At 36.1% G+C, this 25,314-nt stretch overlaps 2 protein-coding genes across 3 annotated transcripts; one reads left to right on the forward strand and one right to left on the reverse strand.

Annotated features, from left to right (window-relative positions):
• Window positions 1-893: 893 nt before the first annotated feature.
• On the forward strand, window positions 894-16,838 carry LOC110789854 (uncharacterized). Of its 2 annotated transcripts, none has more exons than XM_021994557.2 (23): window positions 894-1,281; window positions 2,386-2,493; window positions 3,673-3,821; window positions 4,170-4,251; window positions 4,499-4,914; window positions 5,177-5,609; window positions 5,692-5,915; window positions 6,685-6,880; window positions 7,011-7,138; window positions 7,235-7,409; window positions 7,539-7,592; window positions 8,099-8,278; window positions 8,975-9,087; window positions 12,702-12,884; window positions 13,426-13,483; window positions 14,014-14,073; window positions 14,150-14,191; window positions 14,275-14,399; window positions 14,496-14,628; window positions 14,804-14,881; window positions 15,070-15,186; window positions 15,857-15,919; window positions 16,216-16,838. In XM_021994557.2, exons 1-23 carry the CDS (start codon window positions 1,135-1,137, stop codon window positions 16,300-16,302), a joined length of 3,351 nt encoding a protein of 1,116 aa, XP_021850249.1. In that variant the 5' UTR covers window positions 894-1,134; the 3' UTR covers window positions 16,303-16,838. The 2 variants fall into 2 exon arrangements, with proteins under 2 accessions (XP_021850249.1, XP_021850243.1); XM_021994551.2 differs by having other exon boundaries at window positions 895-1,281; window positions 14,493-14,628.
• A 713-nt stretch (window positions 16,839-17,551) lies between these two features.
• Window positions 17,552-24,402, reverse strand: LOC110789863 (ferric reduction oxidase 2). The gene is made up of 7 exons (XM_021994563.2): window positions 24,115-24,402; window positions 23,898-24,000; window positions 23,343-23,537; window positions 22,578-22,812; window positions 19,560-20,128; window positions 18,423-19,129; window positions 17,552-17,993 (listed from the first exon to the last, which is right to left on the reverse strand). Exons 1-7 carry the CDS (start codon window positions 24,344-24,346, stop codon window positions 17,854-17,856), a joined length of 2,181 nt encoding a protein of 726 aa, XP_021850255.1. The 5' UTR covers window positions 24,347-24,402; the 3' UTR covers window positions 17,552-17,853.
• Window positions 24,403-25,314: the final 912 nt, after the last annotated feature.

Consider the following 25,314-nt stretch of genomic DNA (forward strand, 5'->3'; position numbering starts at 1 on the left):
TCTATAAACTCTATTGTCAAATAATCCTAACAATCAATTCCTAAGGCCTATTTACTTCACTCAGCTTAAAAGATGGTTTAATTTATTTCTAGTTTCGAACAAACATATACAGTACGTCGTATCTCTTTATTATGTCTATTGTCAAATGCTCGTCTAGTTCCAATTCCAAAGCCAACGTCACCAGACTCACCAGTCACCACCATCCAACACTCCCCTATTGCTTTGCCGTGCAATTAAGGAAACGTCCATCCAACATTGTCTAATGCTACTCGTGATTAGAGATTTAGAGGTGGTAAATATTGTTTGGATCAGATCAAATTTAGGCGAGAAGAATTTCAGGTGTGGCCATTCAGGCACGAGTGATGTATTGACGTTTGGACGGATTAGGACTATCGGGATAAGATAAATTTGGAATCTATATAAATAACTTATAGTATGAAACCAATTCATTTCAAATCCATTTAATTTCGACCGGATAGATACAAGTAGAGTTCATTTCAAGTCATCCAGTTTCGTCTACATGTTGAGTCTATTTCGATCAAGGCTAGCTACAGGTCGCCCAGTTCCATATGCAGTTTGAGTTTGAATCGGATTAGCGTTAGATAATTCAAGTCGAGCCTATTTAGCCAAGTTTAATCATGCTAGAGCCTAGAGGGCTAGGCTAGTAGAAGAAGAAAAAGAAAACAAAAACACATTAATATGAAAATGGTCAAAAGAGGTTGGGCTTGTTGGCTATCGGGCCATTGAACTAACTCGAGCAGCCTGATCAACATTATTTTTAATTATTCCCAACGAGCCCAAGCCACACTCCGGCTCGACCGAGCCAACTCTGTCGGTCCAGTGGCGACCATAAGCAGCAAAATTTCATTTTACTGAAAAATAAAAGAAAAAGGAAAAGAGAGAAATGCAATATTTTGATTGTTTTTGTTGGGAGAAGAGATTCATCAGATCCATCTCCTTCAACTGCTGAGAATCAGATCGTTGTCTTCTCTCCTTCTTCTTCGTCGTCGTCCTCATCTTCTTCACTGAAATCATGTTTTCGATTTCTTATTTCGAACCCTAATTTTCTCCCTCCCTCCATCCCTCCTTCATTATTCATTCATCCTCAGCAACATTTTACAGCGACGATCGAAAATGTATATGGCATACGGATGGCCGCATGTGATGCCAATTGAATCAGGGATTTCTCTATCTTCTCAACGAATCATTTATCTCAAAGTCACCAATCGTTTGTTGCTCGTTGTTGCTCCTTCTCATTTCGAGCTTTGGAGCTCTTCTCAGGTTCGTTTAATTATGTAAAATTTCTCATTTCTCAATCCATTGATTTTGAGTTCTCTAGATAATTCCAGCAATTCACAGTATTCTTTCAGAATTTATGATAATTTGAATTCAATTGTTGTCGATCGTTTAGAGATTTCCAGTATTGTAATTTTTGTACTTGTATAACACTGCGGACAGTGAAGTCCTTGTAGTATCTTCATGAAGTACGTCGATTATATGATTGCATTTTGTTGAATTGACCTACGAAGTATTAATATTCATTTATGTTTTCTTCTTGTCGGGACATTTTGTGAACCTCATCAATTCAGTTGTTTTAGCAAGTCTGTTTGTGTTTTGCAGTGAATTTAGTCCCTTTTGTAATCTAAATTATGAATTAAGTTGGCCGGCTAGAACATTGGCGTTCCAGTTCATTTTCTCACTAATAGTTCGACTTCAGTTATACATTGATGACTGATTTGTGGTTAGTATGGATTCTGAACTGGACCGTAGAAGCAGCATTTCTCTGAAAGTGTTACTTTGAAATAAAATGTGACCTGGATTTTGGTGAAGGGATGACAATGTGAATTACAGAGTACGAAGTATATTTAATAGTTTGAAATGTGATTAGAGTTGGCTGAGCTAGAACTTTTTTGAATTACAGTTAATTTTGTCTTTATAACTATGAATTTAGTTACGATTAATGAGTGAATTGTGGTACTGTAATTTTGTATGATTATGACCTGGAGCAAAGTAGTGAAGTCACCTCTGTACAATTACTTTGCAACATAATGTGACTTGAAGTTTGGTAAGATGGCAATTTGACTTCCCTAATGACTTGGTGAACTTAGTGCAGTCTGGCCTAGTAATTACATGAAGATTCCTTGTGAAATATTGTGTCAGTTTAATTTTTTTTTGCCTTTTCCCTGCTTATTGCAATTGGAGCAGTTTTGAGTCGTGAAATCTCGCTTACATATTTATGTTTCTCTGGAAGTGTTTTGCAGAATTTTATGACCCTATACACTTGACCATTGCTATCAGCTCCTTTGTTTATATGATGTGTGATCTGGTTATTTGCAATCAAATGTGTCTGACATCTTTTATTTTTCTTGGTTTTTGTCTGATTAGTATAAGGTGAGACTAGGGAAGTATAAAAGAGATTCAAGCTCAATCCAGAGAGAAGGTGAGAATATACAGGCTGTGTGGAGTCCAGATTCAAAATTGGTTGCTGTTCTTGTGAGTTTGATCTGTTCTTCTCATTCTCTTTGCTTATCATTTTAATGATTTATTTTGTGTGAGATTTTTTTGTATTAGTCATTAGATTATAATTGCACTTTATGTCTCCACATAAATATCTGAAGTTCGGATATCTAAAACTGGTTAGTCCATGGACTTTGGGGTATATCCCATATACAGATGAAAAAAGATCAATTGACATGTAACACCTAAATCCCAGAAAATATTCGAAACATTTGTTTTGGGCGTCTGAATGTATCTCATTACCGTGTGGTATATATTTTAGCACCGTGCCACCGTCTGCTATACTTTTAGATCAGAATGTGGTAGGAGTACATTATGTATTTGTTGATAAGCTGCCTCCATGTGTTCAGTGCTTGTTGGTAGGTTGTAGAGGTAAAAAAAGTTGATTGGAGGTATTCAGGATAATTTTGTAAGTAGTGGCTCCTGAGGAGAGTCAGAAACTGAACAACTAAGAAATCCAAACATTGGGTTACGCTTGATAGTGGTATTTTTCTTTCAAGGATATGTATGGAGAGATCTTTAAATGATACTTGAAGAAGATTTTCCCTATAGTTAGGTTATTTTTATGAATAGGATTGTTATGTACATAAAAAAGCATGGAAGGATGGCTCATGGCTGTTACCTGTTGGCTTTTACCCTTTAGCTGAAGTAATTAATTACAGAGATATAAAGTTAATGTAAAAGGATGAAATGAGACAAGTTGGATGGAAACTTATAATGGCGTAAAAAGATTCTTATTTATGGGCCTACAATAGCAGCCTAGCAGGTAGAAGTATACCAGTTCATGATAAAGAGTTACCAAAGAATTTAAAAAGCACTTGAGAGCTCTTATTGTGATGGGCGTAAGGAAAGAAGTATCTGCAGAAAAACAATGGACAGTGCATACCTATCTATCATTTTTTTATTCTGCTGTAACTTTTTGGAAAGGGGAGAAACAATTTTATCCTTTGCTGGAAAAGCAAAATCCAGTGAAGAGATACTAGGTTCTGTTTGCCTACTTAGTGTTTACAAGCAGGAATGTGGTAAAATGTGACAATCTACGGGCTTTACTTGTATTCATGGTTTGATGATGAATTCTTTTTTTACAAGTAGTGGATGCTGAAAGGAAGAAATACGTAATATTGGTGTCTCTAACTTCTTTTTCTTTCCTTGCAGACTTCTTCTTTCTACCTTCACATATTTAAGGTGCAATTCACTGATAAAAGAATACACATTGGGGGAAGGCAGCCATCAGCACTGTTTCTTGCAAATATCAATCTTGTTTTGAATGAGCAGGTCCCTTTTTCTGTCAAGGATTTAACAGTGTAAGCACCAACCTTTACTGCTAGGCTTGGAGATATTTTGCTCCATATCTATAGCTTTTATGAAAATTCTCTCATGCTTTTATGTTTTTCTTTCAATCCCTAAGGGCCATATGATTTATCATAAGGCCATGGAATGGGATGATAGTAGATGAGCTATTCTCTTATTTGCTTACTTCTTCTAATCCATGAGAAAGGATGTCCTGGAAGTTTTGACAAAGTGTGTTGTTTTCTGTAAACAATTATTTTTATTCTCAAAGGTAGTAATATTTGGGACTCTTTACATAATGCTCATAGGTGTTGCATTGAAACATTTTCTAATTGGTTTCTGATTAATGTTTACCTCCCCAGGAGCAATTTCGTATGTGATAGTAAACATTTGCTGATTGGACTCTCTAATGGATCCTTATATACTATATCATGGAAAGGGGAGGTAAGCTCTATGTTCAAGAAGTGGAAAATAACTTTTATCATTCAATATCAAAGGTCTATTTCCTAGTAGTGTAAATCTATCTCGACCACATTGTAAAGGTTTTTCCACCAATAAGTGGTTCTATGACTGTTATTGCAATCCCAACCGCATCCGAAATTTTAAACCCTGAATTTCCATGGAACCTGGTGTTCATTTTATAATACTTGTATCACCAGCCATTCTAATCTATATGTGGTTGTTTGTGCAGTTCTGTGGTGCTTCTGTTATTGACTTCCGTGTTGGTGAAAGTAATGAGATTATTAGAGCACCTGATTGTTTTGAAAATGGCTGTGCAACAGGAAGAAGTCCAGAAGTAAATCATGTAGACTCAACACTATCTGGACTCCCTTCCATTGTGAGATTGGAGCTTTCATTGTTGTTGAGGATGCTTTTTATTCTTTTTTCTGATGGGAAACTTGTACTCTGCTCTGTAAGCAAAAGGGGCCTTAAGCAAACCGAGTCTATAAAAGCAGAAAAGATACTTGGTTCAGGAGATTCTGTGTGTGCTTCAGTAGCTTCTGATCAGCAAATTCTTGCAGTTGGTACCAGAAAAGGGACTGTTGAGTTGTATGACCTAGCTGGATCTGCTTCACTAATGCGCATTGTTTCCTTGTATGATTGGGGGTAAGCCTTGCATGTTGTTTATATTTGAAACTTCGCTACACGATTGTATATCAAGTATTTTTTGGCTAGACCCTGTATTTGTGTACTTTGGGAATGGTGATGAATTTGCATTCACACCTGATGTTTTGCTGGTAAAGTGGTAAGATAGCAAATTAATTGGCAGTGGGCTGGATGCTGGTCTTGTCTTATTTAAAATTAGAGAAATAAATCCTTCCTGCACTGATATGATGACAGTGGCTTTAACTACCGGTCATTTCTGCAGGTATTCCACTGAGGATACTGGTCCCGTCAGTTGTATTGCATGGACGCCTGATAATTCCGCCTTTGCAGTAGGATGGAAGCTTAGAGGACTTACTGTTTGGTCTGTCTCAGGATGTCGTTTAATGTCTACTATTCGTCAAGTTGGTTTGAGATCCGCCTCTTCCCCTGTAGCTAAGCCAAATCCTGATCGGAAATATGAGCCTTTAATGGCTGGTGCAGCTACACTACACTGGGATGAATATGGATACAGGCTGTATGCGGTGGAGGAAACATCTTCAGAGAGAATTCTTGCATTCTCGTTTGGTAAATGTTGCCTTAACAGAGGAGTTTCAGGCTCAACATCTGTTCGGCAGGTGATCTACGGTGAAGATCGTATTCTTCTTGTGCAGTCTGAGGAGACAGATGAGCTTAAAATGTTGCACCTTAATCTTCCAGTTACGTGCTTTGCTTGTCTTTTATGTTTACATTCATATTTTGCCTATGAAGATGGCCCTTTCTGACACAATATTTGTCCAGGTCTCTTACATCTCACAGAATTGGCCAGTTTTACACGTGGCAGCTAGTTTTGATGGAACATTCTTGGCAGTTGCTGGTCTTCATGGGTTGATATTGTATGATGTACGTCTAAAAAAATGGCGATTCTTTGGAGATATTACTCAAGAACAGAAGATTGAGTGCAAGGGTTTGTTGTGGCTGGGGAAAATTGTTGTTGTCTGCAATTATGTCGGCTCATCTAACACGTGAGATTATATCCATTATCACTGCAGATTCTGTTAGTGATTTACTGCTTATCTTACAACAAGGACAAACTTTGACTTAGAAAAGCATGGTAGAACAAAATCTGATGAGAGCCTCTCTAGTTTAAAGGATAGAAAAAGTATTTCTAGGTCCTTACTAACTTATGAATAGTTTAACCGTGGTAAGTTGAGTGCGAAGACTGCCAACTTAAATTCAGATCGGCAATGTCTTACAACCCATACTTGGTCAGCTGGTCTTCTACTTAATAGGTTGAATACATGCCTATGATACAAGGTGTCTTTTCGAACAAGATGATTGGTCAGGAAGCATGTTCGAACTTTAAAACGCAGAGTTTATACACAATAGTTTGGGGTGCATTACCAACTCGTCAAGGAGTACTTGTTCCAGTCAGAAGGATGTTTTTGCAAATGCATGCCGTTCTCATTTTCTGGAAAAGTTGTCCATTGTCATCATTTTATTTGCTCTTTTCTTTGTTGTCCTTTATGTTGGGTGCAGAAATTGCTATAGGCAGGTACTGGGAATGTTTTGCACTTCTGAATTGGGTATTGGAAACTCATTGACTAGAAAACTCATCTTCATTTATATTTGAGGACATATATAGAGTTATGAGTCTTATGTCACAGTCAGGATAATCTGAATTATTACTTGTCACTAACTTATGTTACCCTAATACTTTATTTATTGAATTCAATAGGTGATCTGTTGTCTATAGAGTTATGACACAGTTTTTTGTGGATTGATAAATTGCAGGTATGAGTTGCTATTTTATCCTAGATATCACCTTGATCAAAGCTCACTATTGTGTAAAAAAACGTTGCTGACGAAGCCGATAGTCATGGATGTTTATCAAGATTATATACTTGTAGCCTATCACCCATTTGATGTCCATATATACCATGTGAAATTATCTGGTGAATTGACCCCTACAAGTAATCCAGATTTACAGGTATACTGTCTTCATTGTATGCTACATACTCTTGTTAATAAATAGAATAATTGTTCAAAATTTCAAATAGTACACTCCATTAGAATCCAAATTATCTTCATGCGTTTTTAAGTGATAAAATGACAAACAGCTTTCTACAGTACGAGAGCTGTCCATCATGACCGCAAAGAGCCCTCCGGCATCTATGCGATTCATACCAGATCGATTTTATAAGGATTATGCTTCAGTAAAACACAAGTCATCTGAAGAGCCTGTGAGGTATGTGTTCAAAGGAAAAATACTTTTTTTTTTCTTCTGATAAAAGCAACGTCTATCTTCTGGGATAATGCTTATGGTGTCCGTTCTGTTTGCTAGATGTTTAATATTACGTGGAAATGGGGAGCTGTCCCTTCTAGATATGAATGATGGACATGAACTGGAGCTGACAGATTCTGTTGAACTGTTTTGGGTTACATGTGGCCAATTAGATGTCAAAGAAAATCTCATTGAAGAAATTTCTTGGTTGGATTATGGTCATCGAGGAATGCAGGTGATAATTTCACATTTTTTGTGGTCCTTCTATTGAAGCTTTTCGTTGTTGTTGAGAGCTTTAGTATGGGTCTCTACTCTTTAGTATGAAGGTTTCTGATAAGGTTTTTTTGGAAGTTAACTTTTACAGGTGTGGTATCCATCTCCAGGTGCTGACCCTTTCAAGCAAGAGGACTTCTTGCAGGTATTGACATATTTATGTGACATCACCTCAGGTTCTAGTTTTTGGACAGGATATGACCAACTTTCTGGATGTCTGTAATTTAGTCTTTAACAGTTGAGTTTGGCCTAGTAAAAGAAAAGTCGTTCTCAAATGCTAGCATGACTAGCAGAAACAAAAGCATCATGTAAAGTGGAAAATTATATAATCGGGGGAAGCAGACTCAAAAACGGTTGCTTCCCTCTCCAAACATCTGAGTTCTGACCAAAATCTAGATGGTTATTCCTATCTTGAACCTCACAGAAGAGGAGTATCCACACTGAGTATCCACACATTTTGAAGTAACCCATACTTGCTGTGTGTTATAATTTTTTTTTACGTCATTGTGTTACCTTGCATCTTCGTGTTTATCTGTTCTCTTTGTAGTTTTTCGTTTTATTGAATTCTCTTCATTTAAGACTGAATGAGGTGAGAAATAGTTTTAAATTCTTCTCTCTGCTGCTGATGTAAATATTTTCAATTTATTTTAGCTGGATCCCGATCTGGAATTTGATCGTGAAATCTATCCTCTGGGACTACTTTCAAATGCTGGAGTAGTGGTTGGTGTTTGCCAGAGAATGTCATTTTCTGCTTGTACAGAGTTTCCATGTTTTGAGCCATCTCCCCAAGCACAAACTATATTGCATTGCTTGCTTCGTCACCTCCTTCAGGTATCCCTTGCTTCTCTTTATATAATTGGGATGGCATTTTCGAGTAGATCATTTTCATAAACTTATGCGTTTATGCTCACCTCGAACACCTTTCCCTTAACATGGATGTTGGTGCTCATCCATCTGGCCACTCTATCTTCCAGATTCTCCATTGTTTTTCTGTCCGTTCACAGCTGTATATCGTTATGGTCATGGAAAAAGTATTTTCCATTCAGCGTTATGAAAATTTTACTATTCTTCTCATCTCGAACACCTCTCCCTACCATGGATGTTGGTGCTCATCCATCTAGTGATTCTATCTTCCAGATTCTCGATTGTTTTTCTTGTCTGTTTACATTTGTATTACTTGTATATTGTTATTGTGAGCATGGAAATTGTATTCTCTACTTCAGCGTTATGAAAATGTTACTATTCCTCCCCCCTCTTCCTCTTCCTCCTCCAAACCCGTATAGAAAAAACGATTATTTACACTGTAAGTTTTAGAATGTGAAATACATGTCCTAGACTAATTTTTGCTGATCTAGGTATCATATCTTAGGGGTTTCTCCATTCCCCTCTATTTATTGCACTTAATTAGAATGTTGCTTGTTATCTCTTCTCTTGTTTTATTGGGATCCCCCCCCCCCCCCTTTGGTTCATGCCTCTGTAATTTATTCAGTCCGGGTCTTATCTCATCAGTTGTTTTCCCTTACGCAGAGGGACAAGATTGAGGAAGCTTTAAAGTTGGCACAATTATCAGCAGAAAAACCCCATTTCTCCCATTGTCTTGAATGGCTCCTATTTACAGTATTTGAAGCTGAAATTTCAAGGTACATTAGTCTGTTGAAGATCATAATGTCGATTTGTAGTAGCAGATGTGTATATTATATTACGCCATGTTATGCAACTATTCCACCCAATTAGATTATTGGTTAAATTTATAATTGGAGAAACAATGGCCACTGCCTAATCAATATCTTTGAAAGAAAGGGATGAGTGTTAAAAGAATTTGCTTATCCCGCCCCACTGGGAGATCAAGAAGCTAAAATACTAACTTGATCCTCTGCTTACATGGATTCTTTATTTCCAATCTTCTTAGCCTCTTGTTATTATCTTAAGTTGTACATTTTCTGCTCCATATTTTATCTTAAAAACCGGTAGCTTCTCCCATATAATTTTGTCTCTGCCCCTAAAGGTAAGACCCATTGTCTATTTATATTGTCCCAAAAGAAGAGGCTACTTTTAGATTTATTAAAGTAAAAATAGGAATTTCTCATATTGCCCAATTTTCAAGAGAATATTGCTATTTTGGAGTTGTAAAACTTTTACGGTTTTTTCATGAAATGCCTTCTAGTTTTCAGTAATTTCATGAAATATTCCTCAAGTTTTCAAAAGTCACCGAATACCCTCAAGTGTTTCACAATACACAAAATGCCCTTGATGACTATTTTCCGTCCAACTCTCATTAGCATCTGTTAACTTTTCTATTTTCTTTTCTTTCACCCCTTCCCTTCTCTTTCATTTAGTGGACCATCTAACCACCAACAACCCATATCCACCTGCACCGTGAAACCACCACCACCCACCCTACCCGAGGAAACCAACATTTCCTCTTTCATTTCTTTGACCCCAATGCCACCACCAATGCACGCCCCAACCATACCACCCCCAGTCAGGTCACTTGTGCAGCGCACCCTAAACCTCCACGGAAAATCTTATAGGATGCCGTCAACCGCATCAATTTCTTTAAAAAATTGATGAAAATGAGAGAGAATGGAAGTTATAGGAGACCTCTGAAAACAATAGTGCTTCTCAAAATCAACAACAATCAAAATTACATTCTAGGCAATTAGAAATTTTCAATTAAGAATGGGATTTTTTTCTTAGATTTTGGATGGGAAGTTGTAGGACATGGAAACTAGAAATATTAATTTGACAGTGAAGAGGAGTGAGTTACGATGATATAAGAAAGTGCATTAATATAATTCATTTAACTGAATTTCAAGAGTCAAGGAATTTTTTAAAAACATAAAGCAATTAAGCCTTGCATCACCATTCCCGACAAGCCCGGGCCTCGCGTACTCTCGGTCTCTCGCCGCTTCCTTTCTTCTTCTCGCTTCTTTCCATTACTACTGCTCTTGATGTGAGAAATTGAGCGGGTGTGCCAGATTAAGAAAATTGGAGGAGAAACGGAGTAGGGGTTGACGAAGGAGGGGAAGCAGGGCGGCGGCGACAAGGCAGGGCGGCTATGTTACTTGGACTTGTGTACTAGTGTCGGCCACGGGTAGTGCCCAAGTGTCTTTGTCGGCTAAATTGTGAAACTTTTCCATGATTTAAGTAAAAAATGATGTGCAGGAGTGTCCGTACCCATGTCACAATGTCGATGACCCGACACAGGTACTTGAGGTAAACTAAAGAGTCCGAGTAACATTGAGGGCGGTGGCGGCAGGGAGATAAATGTTTAATTGGTTTTGTTTAGAGAGAGTTAACAATAAACAGGGGAAGGAGAGGGGAGGAACCATGGTGTAAAAGCTAGCCCGAGTTAACTCGTATCGCCCGAGTTAACTAGGTTTTGGAGGCTGGCGATACGAGATATCCCGAGTTGTAAAGGTGTTTTTAGAAACGGCGAGATTTTGGCCGGTACAGCCGATCCGAACCAATTTTGGCCGAATTAAACGTTATTAGCCTCACATCTACTCAGTTTTCAGCCAAATTCCCTATGTTTTCGACAAAAAGAAAGGGATAAAGGAAAGAAATGGAGAAACTCCACTGAAATAGAATACCAACTCCATTTTAAGATCTAAAACAAGAGAGGGGAGAGAAGGTGAACAAAGGAATTCATTTAATTATGTCATGTGTACGGTTTAGGGGAGGGGGATTAGGGTAAGTAGTGAGTGGGGCTGACATGGGGATTCTTTTTCAAATTTCAAATTCCTACGCGACACGGTCCGCGACTAACGCATCATTTTTGTTACCGAAACTCCGCGAGCGATCCCGCGACCGTGACCGATACCACATTTTTTATCTATGGGAGGAACTATAGTCAGGGTGGCGGCGGCGGAAGTGAGGGAGGTGGCAGCGACAAGGAGGACAACGAGCCAACGACGGGTTCAGGTTCAGGTCCAGGAAAATAGAAAAGAAGGAAATGACAGAAAGTAAAGAAAAGAGGAAAAAAACGGGGAAATAGGAGAAAGGGAACGACAACAACAAAGCCTTGGTCCCAAAATAATTGGGGTCGGCTAACATGAGCCGTCATAAGGAATCGTTTGAGGAACATGAAGTAAGAAAAAAAGGTTATTTTAAAAAGAGTAAACAAGAGGCACGAAAAAGAGGGAACAAGAAAACAAGGAAGGTCGGTTTAAAGAAGAGGCTTAAATGTGTTTTGAAAGAAAAAAGTGTTTTGAAAGAAAAAAAGAAATGAGAGAAGTATGCAAAAAAAAAAAAAAAAAAAAAGAGAAAGAGAGGGAAAAAAGTAATGTTGAGTTGTCGGCATGTATTATCTCCCTCCACACCCCTATCTAACGCCATATTTTCCACAATCCCCAACAAATGGGAGAAAGGGAAAACAATAAAAATTGGAAAGTTAATGGAATTGTTAACAGAGTTGACAGAAAATAGCCATTAAGGGCATTTTGTGTATTCATGAAACAGGGGGTATTTGGTGAATTTAGGAAACTTGAGTGGTACTTCAAGAATTAACTGAAAACTGGAGGGTATTGCATTAAAAACTGAAACTTTTAATGTTAGAAGGAGAATTTGATGTGTATTTCTTTTTTGGCGTAGTTCCTTAAATTACCCCAATTACCGGGGCCTCTGTTAACAGTTCCATCAGTATCCCCTCTTTCTAAAATTTTGGTGCATATATGACTGGCATTTGAGCCATACTGTATAGCTGGATCTTTTAGAGTATCTGTTTGACCTTTGCGTGTCATCTATCACGAAGATAAACCTTTTAAAATAATACACTTCATTGTTATCACTGCTGTTGTACCAAAAAAAAAAACGTGTTAAATGATACTATATGTCAAAAGCTTCGATTTACTGGCCTATAATTTCCTCTTAGATCTGAGAGCCTTAGGCCAAGCATTAGTTTATGTATGTGTATTATGTATTTTGTATCATTGAGACTACCTCCGTATCATTGATACTACCTCTGTCCCTAAATAATAGCAACATTCCTAATTTATTAAATTGAACTTCAAAAGTTTCTTTTTTCAAAAGATACATTTTATGGTTAAGGATCTTTGTGGCATTTTATTCTTACAACTCATTAAATCTACTGTGCCGTGTGCTCTGTTTGTTGGGGGACACTTATTTTCTCTCTTGAATCTAGTTTCATGCCCCTTATTTGCCGTTGAATATCGCTGTTGAAGTATGTTCCTATCCATGTTGGTTTTGTTCTACTGTTTGTCTGTGTTAAATCCTGTAAAACATTTATTTGCAGGCAAAGCTTGAACAAAAATCAGAAGGCAGTCTCTAATCACAAGCCTAGTAGATCTCTTATGGAGAAGACATGTGACTTGATCAGAAATTTTCCTGAATATCACAATGTTGTCGTGAGTGTTGCTAGGAAAACAGATGGTCGACACTGGGCAGATTTGTTTTTTGCAGCTGGTAGATCAACAGAGTATGCACCTTCCTTTATTGTTTATTTCTTCTTCAGCTAACATCCAGTGAATATGTTTTGGTTATAACTAATATTTTATTAGTACAATTTTGAAAAATTAAGAACCCGACCTCATCCTATAACATAGAATAGAACTTGCATCAGGCTTAGAGCAAGGCCCAACTTCTAGGAATGAGGACCACAAGTGTGCACCAAGGTTCCATTTGAATCTTATCCTACTTTCTAATGCTTCATTCAAAGCATGGATCAATGTTGACTTTACTCCCTGCCATCTAGGATATGTAGCAACTCTATTACAGACTTTTCACATTGCTTCTTGAGTTCATTGATGTTCAGGCTACCTTTTTTTCCCTTCTGAATGCTTCGGTATTTTATTTTCTGCCAAAAAGAATACATTGCCTCTACCAGGCAGGATTTACATTCTTCAATAAACAGCAGTAGGATTTAAATACTATTTTGTTTATTAGCCTGGCACTCTGGCAGTCTAGTCTTTTCCCTCCAAACAGCTGTAAGTTTAATTTGTTATAATGCATTTTCAAAGGTTGTTTGAGGAGTGTTTCCAGAGAAGATGGTACCAAATTGCCGTTTGCTACATTCTTGTGAGTACATTCTGCTTCTGCTCCTTTTTTTTTTTTTTTTTAATAACGTGCTTGTTTTTAGGGGCATGCTTTTGCAAGTCTGTTGTTTATGGAAAAACATACTCCCTTTCACAACCCGTTGGTAGCCGGTAATAGACGGGGTTAATTGCAATGAATTTGTATGTAAATTTGCAAGGAAAATCATTGTCCACTCCCATGGTAAAGCTACTTCACCCCAAATTGTCTTCTTTTCTTCATAAACTTTCATTACCATCCATTACCATTTGGGGGGTGGTAATGGGGTGGCAATGGAAATTTATGAAGAAAAACTCAAGTTTGGAGATGAGATTGCATTACAACGGAGACTATATTGCTACTTTCTTTGCCAAATTATACTGAACTTCATTCCCATAGGTGCCATTTATTACTGGCTATCAAACGGGCTGTCAAATTACTTGTTTAGTACATGGAGGAGAATTTTGGTTGTATTATCTTCCTTGCTAGATCTGAATTCCTTGTTTTTGCATCTCATAGATATTGACTTTTCTCAGGTCATTGCAAAACTTGAAGGTCCTGCCGTAAGTCAGTACTGTGCTTTGCGCTTGTTACAGGTACTTGAAGTGGAATGTGTATCAATGATTTACTTATTTCTTCACCTTACTTACTGAAAGCCTTTTAATCTTGCAGGCAACTCTTGATGATTCTTTGTATGAACTTGCCGGGGAACTGGTTAGTAGTTAACTAGGTTCATCTCACAATACCAATTTCCTCACTTTTCTTAAGAAAATAAAAAATAAATTACTGCATTTCAGGTGAGGTTTTTGCTGAGATCTGGAAGAGAGTATGAGCAGACACCGACAGAAGATGGGGTTTCACCTAGATTCTTGGGTTATTTTCTTTTCTCTTCAAAGAAGCAGCCTTTTGATTCCAAGACCATGTACTTATCCTATAACTTTGCAGTTCAGTGTTTAATTCAGAGTCGTCTAAAATTCTAGTGAGGTTAACCAGATTTATTTTTTCTTTGGTGCAGCAGCCCGCATAAAGAACATAGTGCTCACGTCGCTTCTGTTAGGAATATTTTGGAAAGCCATGCTAGCTATTTAATGTCAGGGAAGGAGCTGTCAAAGTTTGTTGCTTTTGTGAAGGGCACTCAATTTGATGTGGTGGTGAGTTCACTTTAGCGTTAATTACTTTATATCGTTTGCGTTTTCTAATGTTTTAAGGCTTCTAAGAGTGTAATCCTGACTGCCTCAGACTAGTCAATGACTAATCCACTGTTGCAGTTCTCGTATCTTCTATTAATGGCTGCTTATAATATAAGTGTGACTTGCATCTGAACAGGAATTCCTCCAACGAGAAAGATATGGATGTGCTCATTTAGAAAACTTTGCTTCCGGTCTTGAACTCATTGGGCAAAAGGTATTTTTACTATTGCTTTGCATATTTGCAGCGCACAAAATCTGAGTTACTGAAACTTATTACTTCGATATTGATTGCCTTTTCCTACTGGTATATTTCCATGTGCTTACAACTTTCTATATTTTGGTTATTTGAATATGTTTACACTTTTCCCCTAATGGTGCCTGAATTTGATTTGATATGTGTAGCTTCAAATGGATACACTTCAAAGTCGGTTGGATGCAGAATTTCTCTTGGCTCACATGTGCTCTGTCAAATTCAAAGAATGGATTGTTGTCCTTGCCACTCTGTTGAGAAGATCTGAGGTATAAAACATAACTTGAAGTAGTTATTTGGAGTCCGTATCAGGTACTAATGGTTGTTGCATTTCAATTTGGATATGGTGCATTACATCTGTGCTTGACACTAGTGAGTCTTGTGACTCAAAATACTATTACGTATATGTGATATCAAGTATCTGTAATTGAAGTGCATTTGGACTTTGGAGGAATATATAGTGGAATAGTTCAAGCAAATCTAATATTAAGTGCTTATCTGCCAAATTACGTTATAAGAGGGGACGCGACAGGACTTCATTTAAATTGTTTGTTAGTGTTATGAGACCATGCTCTCTTTGTACTGTATTTCTTTTTCTAAACTAAATTTCTTATATCTGAAACCGGCAATTTTAATATTTAAAAGGGTCCTTCAATTGTTCTATTATTCTTGTCAAAACTAATAAAAATGAATTATTTTTATTTGACTTGAAATCTACATCTGAGAAAGTCAGTCCTTAAGTAATGTGCATTCACAGGCCATGTGTTGCAATGTTACAATAGCAGTGCCTTCCAATGAGCTATCTGTATTGGCTAGGTTTATTTTGCCTTGATTTTTTTACAATCAACTTTCCGCTTTCTGTCTTGGGGTAGTGGCTCTTGTTTTACAGGAGGTTAAGACTGTACAATTTGTCTAAATAATTCTTCTGAACTTCTTCAGGTACTCTTTGATTTATTTCGGCATGATGCACGTCTATGGAAAGCATATTGTGTTACTCTCCAGGTATGCTTCTTCATGACAACCGATATGGATTACATCATTTATGGTTTGCATAGAATACTTAAAAGGGCAGATATTCGGTTAGGGGTGTCTTTATACTATTTTAAGAATGTCCGTTATAAAAAATGGAAAACGTATGATTATTAAAATGAAAAAAAGTAGTAGAATAACGTGGAAAATAAGATGGAAAAATTAAGAGGCCTCATTTTCTGGAGGGTTCTATGCACACCATAAGAGCTGGTTTTTCATTTTCTGTGCTTGTGTAATTCTTATTTTATTTTTTTGCTCTGTTAATGCAGTCGCAACCTGCATTTGCTGAGTACCATGATTTGCTTGAAGAACTGGAAGAAAGGCTCTCATCTATTCCAAGTTTTCAGGAGGTATGACGTCGAAGTCGCAAAGTTGTAAGCTTTTTGGCTGTTATTGATTTTGATCAGTGAGCTGCCTAGGCAAAGAGCCCTTACTACCTTAAATGAGAATTTCCACTTGATAGGGTTCACCTATTTATTATGTGTAGGAGCAGCAATAGTATATCATTTAACATTTTTTGGCATATCATATGATTAGATTTATAGCATCTTCCCCCGGTTGTACATAAAAGCTAGAAGCTAGGATGCAGGCCATGCAGCCATGAGCCGTGGTTGCTGCTGCCTGCTGGCAGTTGACAAGCCTGGATCAATATGTATCATTTGTATCCTGATTTTGTATTGATTGATACGGAGTAATAGTATATGGATGTCCCTACTAATATGGAAATGTTCCATATTCTATTACTTTTGGCATGCACATAATATAAATATTACTATCTTCTGATGGTAATGCATTATGTAAAGATTATGTTTAGGGCATGCATTATGTAAAGAGTTTCTATTACTTTTGGCATGCACATAATATAAATAATTACTATCTTCTGTTGGTCTTAGTCTCACCTGTTTTACCGAGAAGGCACGACAAGTCATTCTTGAACAGTATAACATTTCCACTCGATAATGTAAAAGTTACCGTATGCAAATCATCCTCAACAATACAAAATATCACCCTAGCGCTAAGACAACAGCTATTACACATTTCTACGAGTTAACAAAATGCAATGGAACTGGGAATATGGATGGCTACTTCCCTACTTTGTATAGTTTGTGTACAAAAATGAAGTTTGCTGTGAAATCAAAAGTAAGAAACAATGCAGTTCTTTTAACATTAGAGTTATGTTATGAAGGGAATTTATTCTGGATTTCCCAGATAGTTTTTTACCCATCCCTACAGGCTTTTGTTATTGAACATTTTTTTGGGAATCGCTTAAACGTACAACTCTATTGAAATTTGAAGAGTACTACATTTAGGAAAACAAGTTAAGAAAAACTATCAATATCCAAAACTACTACAGAGTATGTTTAACTTGTTTGGTTTTAAGACGTGAAATCTGTCGTTGGGCTTGCTATAGAGGGAAAATAGTGATAATTATCATGTGAACGTTTCTATTATTCTATCGAGTTTTCATCGTCATAAGCAAGTTCTGAACAAACTGACTTTTGTTAGCGTCTAATGTCACAAAATCAAACCAACATGTATGGTTAAACTGATAGTAGAACAATGGTTGTCTATCCTTTTAAGTTCTGCAAGAGAAAGCTAGAATGATAATCGAAAGACACATTTGTAACTTTGTTTCATTATAACTTAACTATGTTAATAAGATTGGAATCACACGCTCAAACTGTGGAAGTTTGCTTTAATTAGCCTTCCATTTATACTTGTACATTAGTTGAAGAAGTATATCTGTATATGGTATTGATTAGAAAGTACAAAGTGGGGGTATGCCAAATAAACCAAGGCAGGAAAGCTGCAAAAGAACTGCAGGTTCTCTTCAAGCTCATCAGAAACTGAAAAATGTTGCGTCACACCAGGAATATAAACCGTGCAGCCGGGTTGAGGTTGGCGACTCACCAACTAAAACTGATTGATTCAAAATGCAGATTTTCCACCAAACCAGCTCCACATATTGCTGCAACCTCGTGTCTCAGCCCAGCAGGCCCGCTAACAAGTACTCCAACACTGGATCCCTTACAATCAAACAGCAATTCTGTACAAGGACAAAGGGTCAGTTTTAGGCTCTGTTCTTTACACCTCGGGGTAAGAAGAAAAATACAAAAAAGTAGGAGTTTCCGGAACATAAGTTTAGAATAAGAGCTACCCAAGTAAGTTTAGTTTAAGGTTAGCATAAGAGAGTACAAGTTAGAGCTTATCAACATGAGTCCGGCCTGGCCTGACATGAAGTTTTTAAAAAATTTGCTTTGGGTAACGTAAAACAACAAATTTAGTTATAGTTTAGCCCGGCCTGACATAATGGCGGATTTTGGGCACACAAAAGTGAACCGAAGCTTGGCCCGGCCTGACATAATGGACAGATTTTTATGGCCTGACCTGGACCGCCTTTTGATCTGGTCTAGTTCTAGTCAAAAAAGATATTGGTGAGAAGAAAATGTCATATGTAATGAGGAAGTTGGCTTACTCTTGAGGTCAGGCCTTTGACCAAAGTGAATTTCTGTAGACTCGAGGATAGACTGGTGAGGAAGACTCTCAAGCTCTCTATCAGCGTTGTAGTACCGTGATTCTGGTGTTGCCTGTGGTGTTATCCCTTCCATGTTCATAATCTGCTTAGTTTCAGTGGCATTCCTTTTTTTATTCCACAGGAATGCACCACTGGCAGCCATAACCATACACCCACAGAGTATTAACAGATAGTAGATCGTTCTAGCTGCTGAAGGGAAGATGTCATTTGTGTTATGGTCAATAGGGTAGATGTAGTATTGTGTAAGTAACCCCATAAAGATTAAGAACCCAAGGAATGATGACGCGATAATGGCACCAAGCCAAAGCCAACCATTCTTGCCTAAGCTAGGGGATATAGGTGAATCCGATGCATTAGGCTTGAACCATATGGCTTGCGGTTGTTTCAGATAATCATCACTTTGTATTTTCTCTTTTGTTACATAGGCTTTGATCTGAAGGTCTAGGGTTGAAAGATCCGAAGAGGTGCCATTGAGTGGGAGGAGCAGATTCAACATGGATAGACCAGAGGATTTCTTGAATGAAGAAATAAGGAGGATTTTTGGGGTTTGGCATTTCATAGTGGTGCTTGCAAATAGAAGCTCCTGGATAATGGAGATGAATGGCGTTATGCCGCTGCCTCCACTCACCATCACAAGTGTATCATGCCTGTTACCACAAGTATTATCAATGAATCAAATTAACTCAAAATTTATTTAGCTGATTTTGCTAAGCATCAGTTACGTAAAAAAAAAAATTAGAGCATTGATTATTACTCCCTCCGTCCCAAATTATAATCTTGTTTTCCAGAGGACGTCCCAAAATTTTGTCCTATTTTCGGGATCGGACGTCCCAAAATTAAAAAATGCATTAAAAACCTACACATGTACTATACTAGCTATATTCCACTTCTCATGTACTATATTTCCTTTTGCATGTACTATATTTTACTTTCTCATACAATTCAATGATTAATGTAATATTTCAACTTCCTATATATATTTCACTTTTTCTTAAACTCGTGTTTTTTAGTCAAACATAACTATAAAACTGAAACAGAGGGAGTATTAGGTAGAGCAATAATAACCTGATGACTAACCTTAGAAAATGGTTAGAGGCAGGTCCATAAGGTCCTTCAACGGAGACTTGAAGACGATCAATAGAAGAAGAAGAAACCATATCATAAAGCTTCCTTGTCCATTTCCCATCAACCTTGATTACAACACTAATTTTATCTTGCTCCAAATTACTACTAGAACTAACAGTAAAAGGGTGCCATTGCATCTTGGAAATGCTGGGGACATTGACAAACATTATACTCGTAGGATTGAAACTCAAACTCGTACTTTTGGCAAAGTTGAGCTCAAGGGCTTCACAAGACAAGACACGAGCAGAAAGCAATCGCACACGTTGACTCGATTGGAGGAACCGTAAGTAACGGTCAATCATAAAGAGGTAAAAGCCAGGAAGCATGTAGAAAGCATAGCCGATGCCCACGTGGAAGAAGAAGAAGACAACAAAGATAATGTAGAGGTAGTGGGTGTAAAAGAAGATCTCAAAGCATTTTCGGCGAATACGAGGGTATGTTGCTGCCCATAAGATTAGCCCAAAGAACAATGACAATTCTCCTGCTACGTTAGATACTTCTGTTTTACTCCAATTCAATGCCTGCATAAGTTTTGACATGTTTATTTTAGATCATATACTGAATTTGCGATAAGTTATCATACTCCGTAAAGAAAAAAGAACATAGAAGTGAGAATGAAATGAGGGAAAAGGAAATGTAAGGGATTAGAGCGGAAATTGTGTCATTCCTCATTTTCAGAGGAAAAGTTGTTTTTCCCTAGAGCAAGTTGTTTTGCCATCTTTGGAAAAACAAATTTCGCCCTTAACAAAACAAACGAAGGAAAATAGAATAAACACTTTTTGAAAAATATTTCCGTCAAAACTTGCCGACCCCAAATCATTTTAGGACTAAAGTTTTGTTGTTGTTGTTGTATTTTCCGTCAAAACAAACAGAGTCTTAATTATAACTACTCCGTACTTTATATTCAGTCTCCTGTCAAACTTCTACTTTTGGGTTCAGAAACTTACAACTGTAATCCAAATCCAATCAAATGCTTGATGTTTTATTTATTTTTTGAGAAATTGCCATAAACGAGAGTAGAAGAAAAGGAAAAAGCAAACACAAATTCTTATTTATAAGGGGTGTACAATAAATATTGTACACTGGAATAAAAGTTGATTCAAAATGGTTAAAAGTTATATTTATATATGTAAAAGTTATCTATTTTTTAATGATAAATTTTTTCATTTGAATAAAAATTATTTCTTCAAAATCACTAATAATGTATAAATTGATCATTTAACCCTTTAAAATGTTTATCTATCAACCTTTTAATTTTATAATATAAAAGTTACAGAAAAATAGGTTAAAGTTACAAAAAAATGCATAAAAGTTATTTTGGTGTACAATAAATTTATTGTACACCTTGTGCGCACAAGACCTTTTGAAAGCACAAATTCTTATTTATAAGGGGTGTACAATAAATATTGTACATTGGAATAAAAGTTGATTCAAAATGGTTAAAAGTTACATTTATATATGTAAAAGTTATCTATTTTTTAATGATAAATTTTTTCATTTGAATAAAAATTATTTCTTCAAAATCACTAATAATGTATAAATTGATCATTTAACCCTTTAAAATGTTTACCTATCAAACCTTTTAATTTTATAATATAAAAGTTACAGAAAAATAGGTTAAAGTTACAAAAAAATGCATAAAAATTATGTTGGTGTACAATAAATTTATTGTACACCTTGTGCGCGCAAGACCTTTTGAAAAACAAAAACAAAAGTCACAAAATGTCTGAAATAGTGAACACCGGCCCATGTGATTATAAGGAAATACGGACCATAGGAAACGGGGGCCCACAATAGCACTTCCAATAATGAAAGAAAGCCCACCACTAAAAATGCCAAGAATATTTGGGCTAAGATTGCAATTACATCAGTTGATTGATCCAGCTCCACTGAGCTAAGCTAACTAGCTTGTTGGACTCTTGCCTAAGATTGTCATTCGAACACGACTCTTTAATCTCTTATCATGTACTATTCCGCAGTCTTAACTTCCTAAATCTTATCATATGGTCCTACCATTAATACATTCATCCAAGTTTTTAGCATATGTGTGATATGTTACTCCCTACAAAGTGCATGAGATGTACTTATCTAAAAATATAGTTAATTTCGCAAATTGACCGATTTAATATGACTTGTTTAATCAATGTTTGAATGTTCGTTTTTGTGAAACATTAATTAATAAAGAATTTTCTAACACTAGGTATAACGCACAAATTAGAAGGTGCACCCGATTGTATGTAGTTATACGTGCAATCGGGTTAAAAGAACATTTTTACGGTTTAAAAGCACATTTTCCGATTTAAAAATACATTTTGCAGTTCAAAAGCACAATTTTACAATAAAGCAGATACATTATTTTCTAGATTTTTTTATTTTTTTATTTTAGCACTTCATTAGAAATTCAAAAATATATTATTTTAAAGATGATGTATTTTTTTTTGTTGTAAACATGCTTTTAATCAATAAGTATGTGCTTTTAAATAATAAAAATGTGTTTTTTTGAATGATTAAAAATACAAAATGACCCGATTGCATGTAGAGCTACATATAACTGGGTGTACTTTTTACCAATTGATTTCTAAGGTAACTTTTGTTAATTGTTACTCCCTCCGTCCCGGAATACTTGACCTGTTTTACTTATCGGGTCGTCCCATAATATTTGACTTGTTTCTAAAAATGGAAATATTCTAACAATATTATATTATTTCTCACTCCACCCCTATTAACCCACCTACCCCCTACTCCATACAAAAAATAATTAAAAATTCAACCCCTACTCTCCCCCAACCCCACCTCTTAACCCACCTCCCACTAACTACATTAAAATAATACCCCACTATCAACTACTACCTATTAAATTAAATAAGTCAATTCAAGTCCCTTAAACTCTATGCCGGTCAAACCGGGTCGAGTATTCCGGGACGGAGGGAGTATACAGTAATGTAATGAGATAGTGTAAAAAATAGTTACCTCGGAGATTTCACCAGCAACAAGCCAGAGAGGGATATAGCCAAGGCCATGAGCAGTGAAGAGTGCCATTGTCAAATGACCAAGCCATATGTGATATTTAATGCTTCCTTCCGAAGTTAGCCCTAACAATGGCAGTATCGACGATCCACGAGTTACAGGGTAGAACAACATTGATAAACATATGTTTCCTGTTAGCCCTAACCTGAATATGGTTGCTTCCCATTTGTATAACCATCTGCAATACGTACACGTACACGTACACGTACGTGCAATTTTTTTTTGTTAACCAGACCCAACTTCATTAAAGAAAATTTTAAAACCATAAAAACGACCTTATATTAGTCATGGTATTTTTGAAACAAAACTGACAACAAAAGACTAGAAACAAACAAAATCTTGATTGTTTTAATTAAGAAACTCGTTTTTGTTTTTCCAAGAACTGAAAATTCGAAGCAATCAACGACAACAAACAAACAATCAGTGGACCATGGTGCACCAAAAGAACATATGTGCATAAGCAAAAGAACATGCGATATAATATTTCACTTCTTTTTATAAAAAATAATATTGTTTTTCCATTTATTAAAATTATAAATAAAAAATATATTCATGTTCTTTTCACGTAACAAAATGTTCTTTTAATTATATACTAGTGTTCTTAAGATGCAGCATACATGCTCACTGTGCACCATGGTCCACCTTCTAATTAAATTGCGACAAATATGTTTTAAAAGATTATGTATCTAATGAAGAAGGTAATTATACCTTTGGTTTCCCTTGACCTTGATCTTAGAATAGCCAACATGCAAGTACACAGTCAAGGACCAAACGAGGAAAGCAATGAACATCAAGAGAAATGACAGTTCTACCCCTGATACTATCCCCAAGGGTCCTCTCACGAGCACTGGCCTTCTCCATTTCGCTAACCACCTTGAAGTGCTACTACTTTTCTCCTCTTTCCTGTTCACACCATTCAACAAATTAATTTAATTAGCTTCTTTAATTACAAAACATTTTTTCTTTTGACATCGGTTAAAAAAGAAGTATGTATGTTAGAAGGAATAGAGTCTCTTAAAACTTCAAATTTAAACGAGCTACTCATGTGGCACAAGCTCGAACAATGGAAAACTTAAATCAGCCAATTAGCTCGAGCTATGAAAAACTTAACTAGAGCTAAACTTGAATTGGGAAAATGGAAACTCAGTTAAGCTTGGAAATTTCTTATCAAGTTTAGCTCGAACAACCTAATACTCAGCTCGTTGACATCCCTACCCTAGCTATACTCCTATATAAAGTTGTAATAAATTTTATATAACCTACCTTGGTACTTCATAATCAACATATTTCTTGCCCAAATGAAGGTAAACAGATCCTAAAATAGCAATGAAGAGGACAGGAAATGTGAAAATCAACAAGGATGTGCCTGCAAAAGTAATACTCCAATTAATCACATGCAACTTACTTAATTAAAATTAATTAGCTAAAACATGCAAAAATAATTACATGCAACATAAATAAATGAAGTAAAAATAAGTACCTTGAGTACCAAAATAAGTGGAGGTTAAAGTTGCAGACATTTTAGTCTTCCAATTATTCTTGTAAAGATTAGTGGGCATAACTATCCATATTATTAAGTAACCCAACATTACCACTGTTAATACCACCATTATCACTTTCATAACTTCTTTAACTTCTCCTCCTCCATTATTATTATTATTATTATTGTTATTCTTAGTTGAAGCTTCTCTTTCGATTCTTGTATCCGCCATTTTTCTCTCTCGCTTTCTCTCTCTAAGATTTCCTTTATGGTGTAGTGTGTTGCTAAAAATGTAGGTCAGTTTTCCACTTATATAGGGAGAGAAGAAGAGCTGAAAAGGGGTTTTGTTTTTTCTTTTTCTACTAGCTAGGGTTAATTAAGGCATGGTTCACGTACCAAAAACATTCGCTATTATGTAAGCGTTAATTAGCTTACGTGATAGAATTAAGAGGTATTAATTATTACCATATTAATAATAGTTTGACATTTTTGTAATTAAGTCAAACACTATATACTTAACAGTGATTAGATTTTGTTTAGTGGGATTTTTTCTTAATTAATTAGATTAAATAAAAACATAAAATGAATTATAAACCCGCTCCTTTCTAATGTTAATTTGGAATATAATACCTAGCTTATTTTTCGTTGTGATTCATTATCTAGATTTAGCTCATTTAGTTAGATTGTCAAGTAATCCCAAATGCAAGATTCATGCGGCCACTCAACCTACATATCCATAATTTCTTTTCACATACAGTATTAATTACACAACGATTGGTAATTTGAATTGTTTACTTATGTACAACGATCTGCAATTTGTCTACATACTTATATAACGATCTGTAAATTTTATCTACAATCAGTAACATATCTTTCTGTCTAGTCCAATCCATAATTTGTCTACATACCCGCGATTCTAGAATGAAATGTTGCGTCAAAGTATTATTATTTTGATATAAATGGGGTTTTGGTCTAGTGGCAAAGAAAGATGACTTGTGTACAATAAATTGCATAATAGACTCCGATCCTCGATCGAACCTCCTTTGTAATGTCTTTATAACTCATTCAAATTTTATTTTATTTTTAAAAAAATATATTTTAATTGAAATGAAATTAGATGCAACATATTAGCAATACCCTTACCCTGGCTTACCCAGGATTTTTCTTGTTGCATTCGATCAAGTTTCCAATTTTGAATTT

Source organism: Spinacia oleracea, chromosome 2 (assembly GCF_020520425.1).
Source record: "Spinacia oleracea cultivar Varoflay chromosome 2, BTI_SOV_V1, whole genome shotgun sequence".
In the NCBI taxonomy this organism is placed as follows: domain Eukaryota; kingdom Viridiplantae; phylum Streptophyta; class Magnoliopsida; order Caryophyllales; family Amaranthaceae; genus Spinacia; species Spinacia oleracea.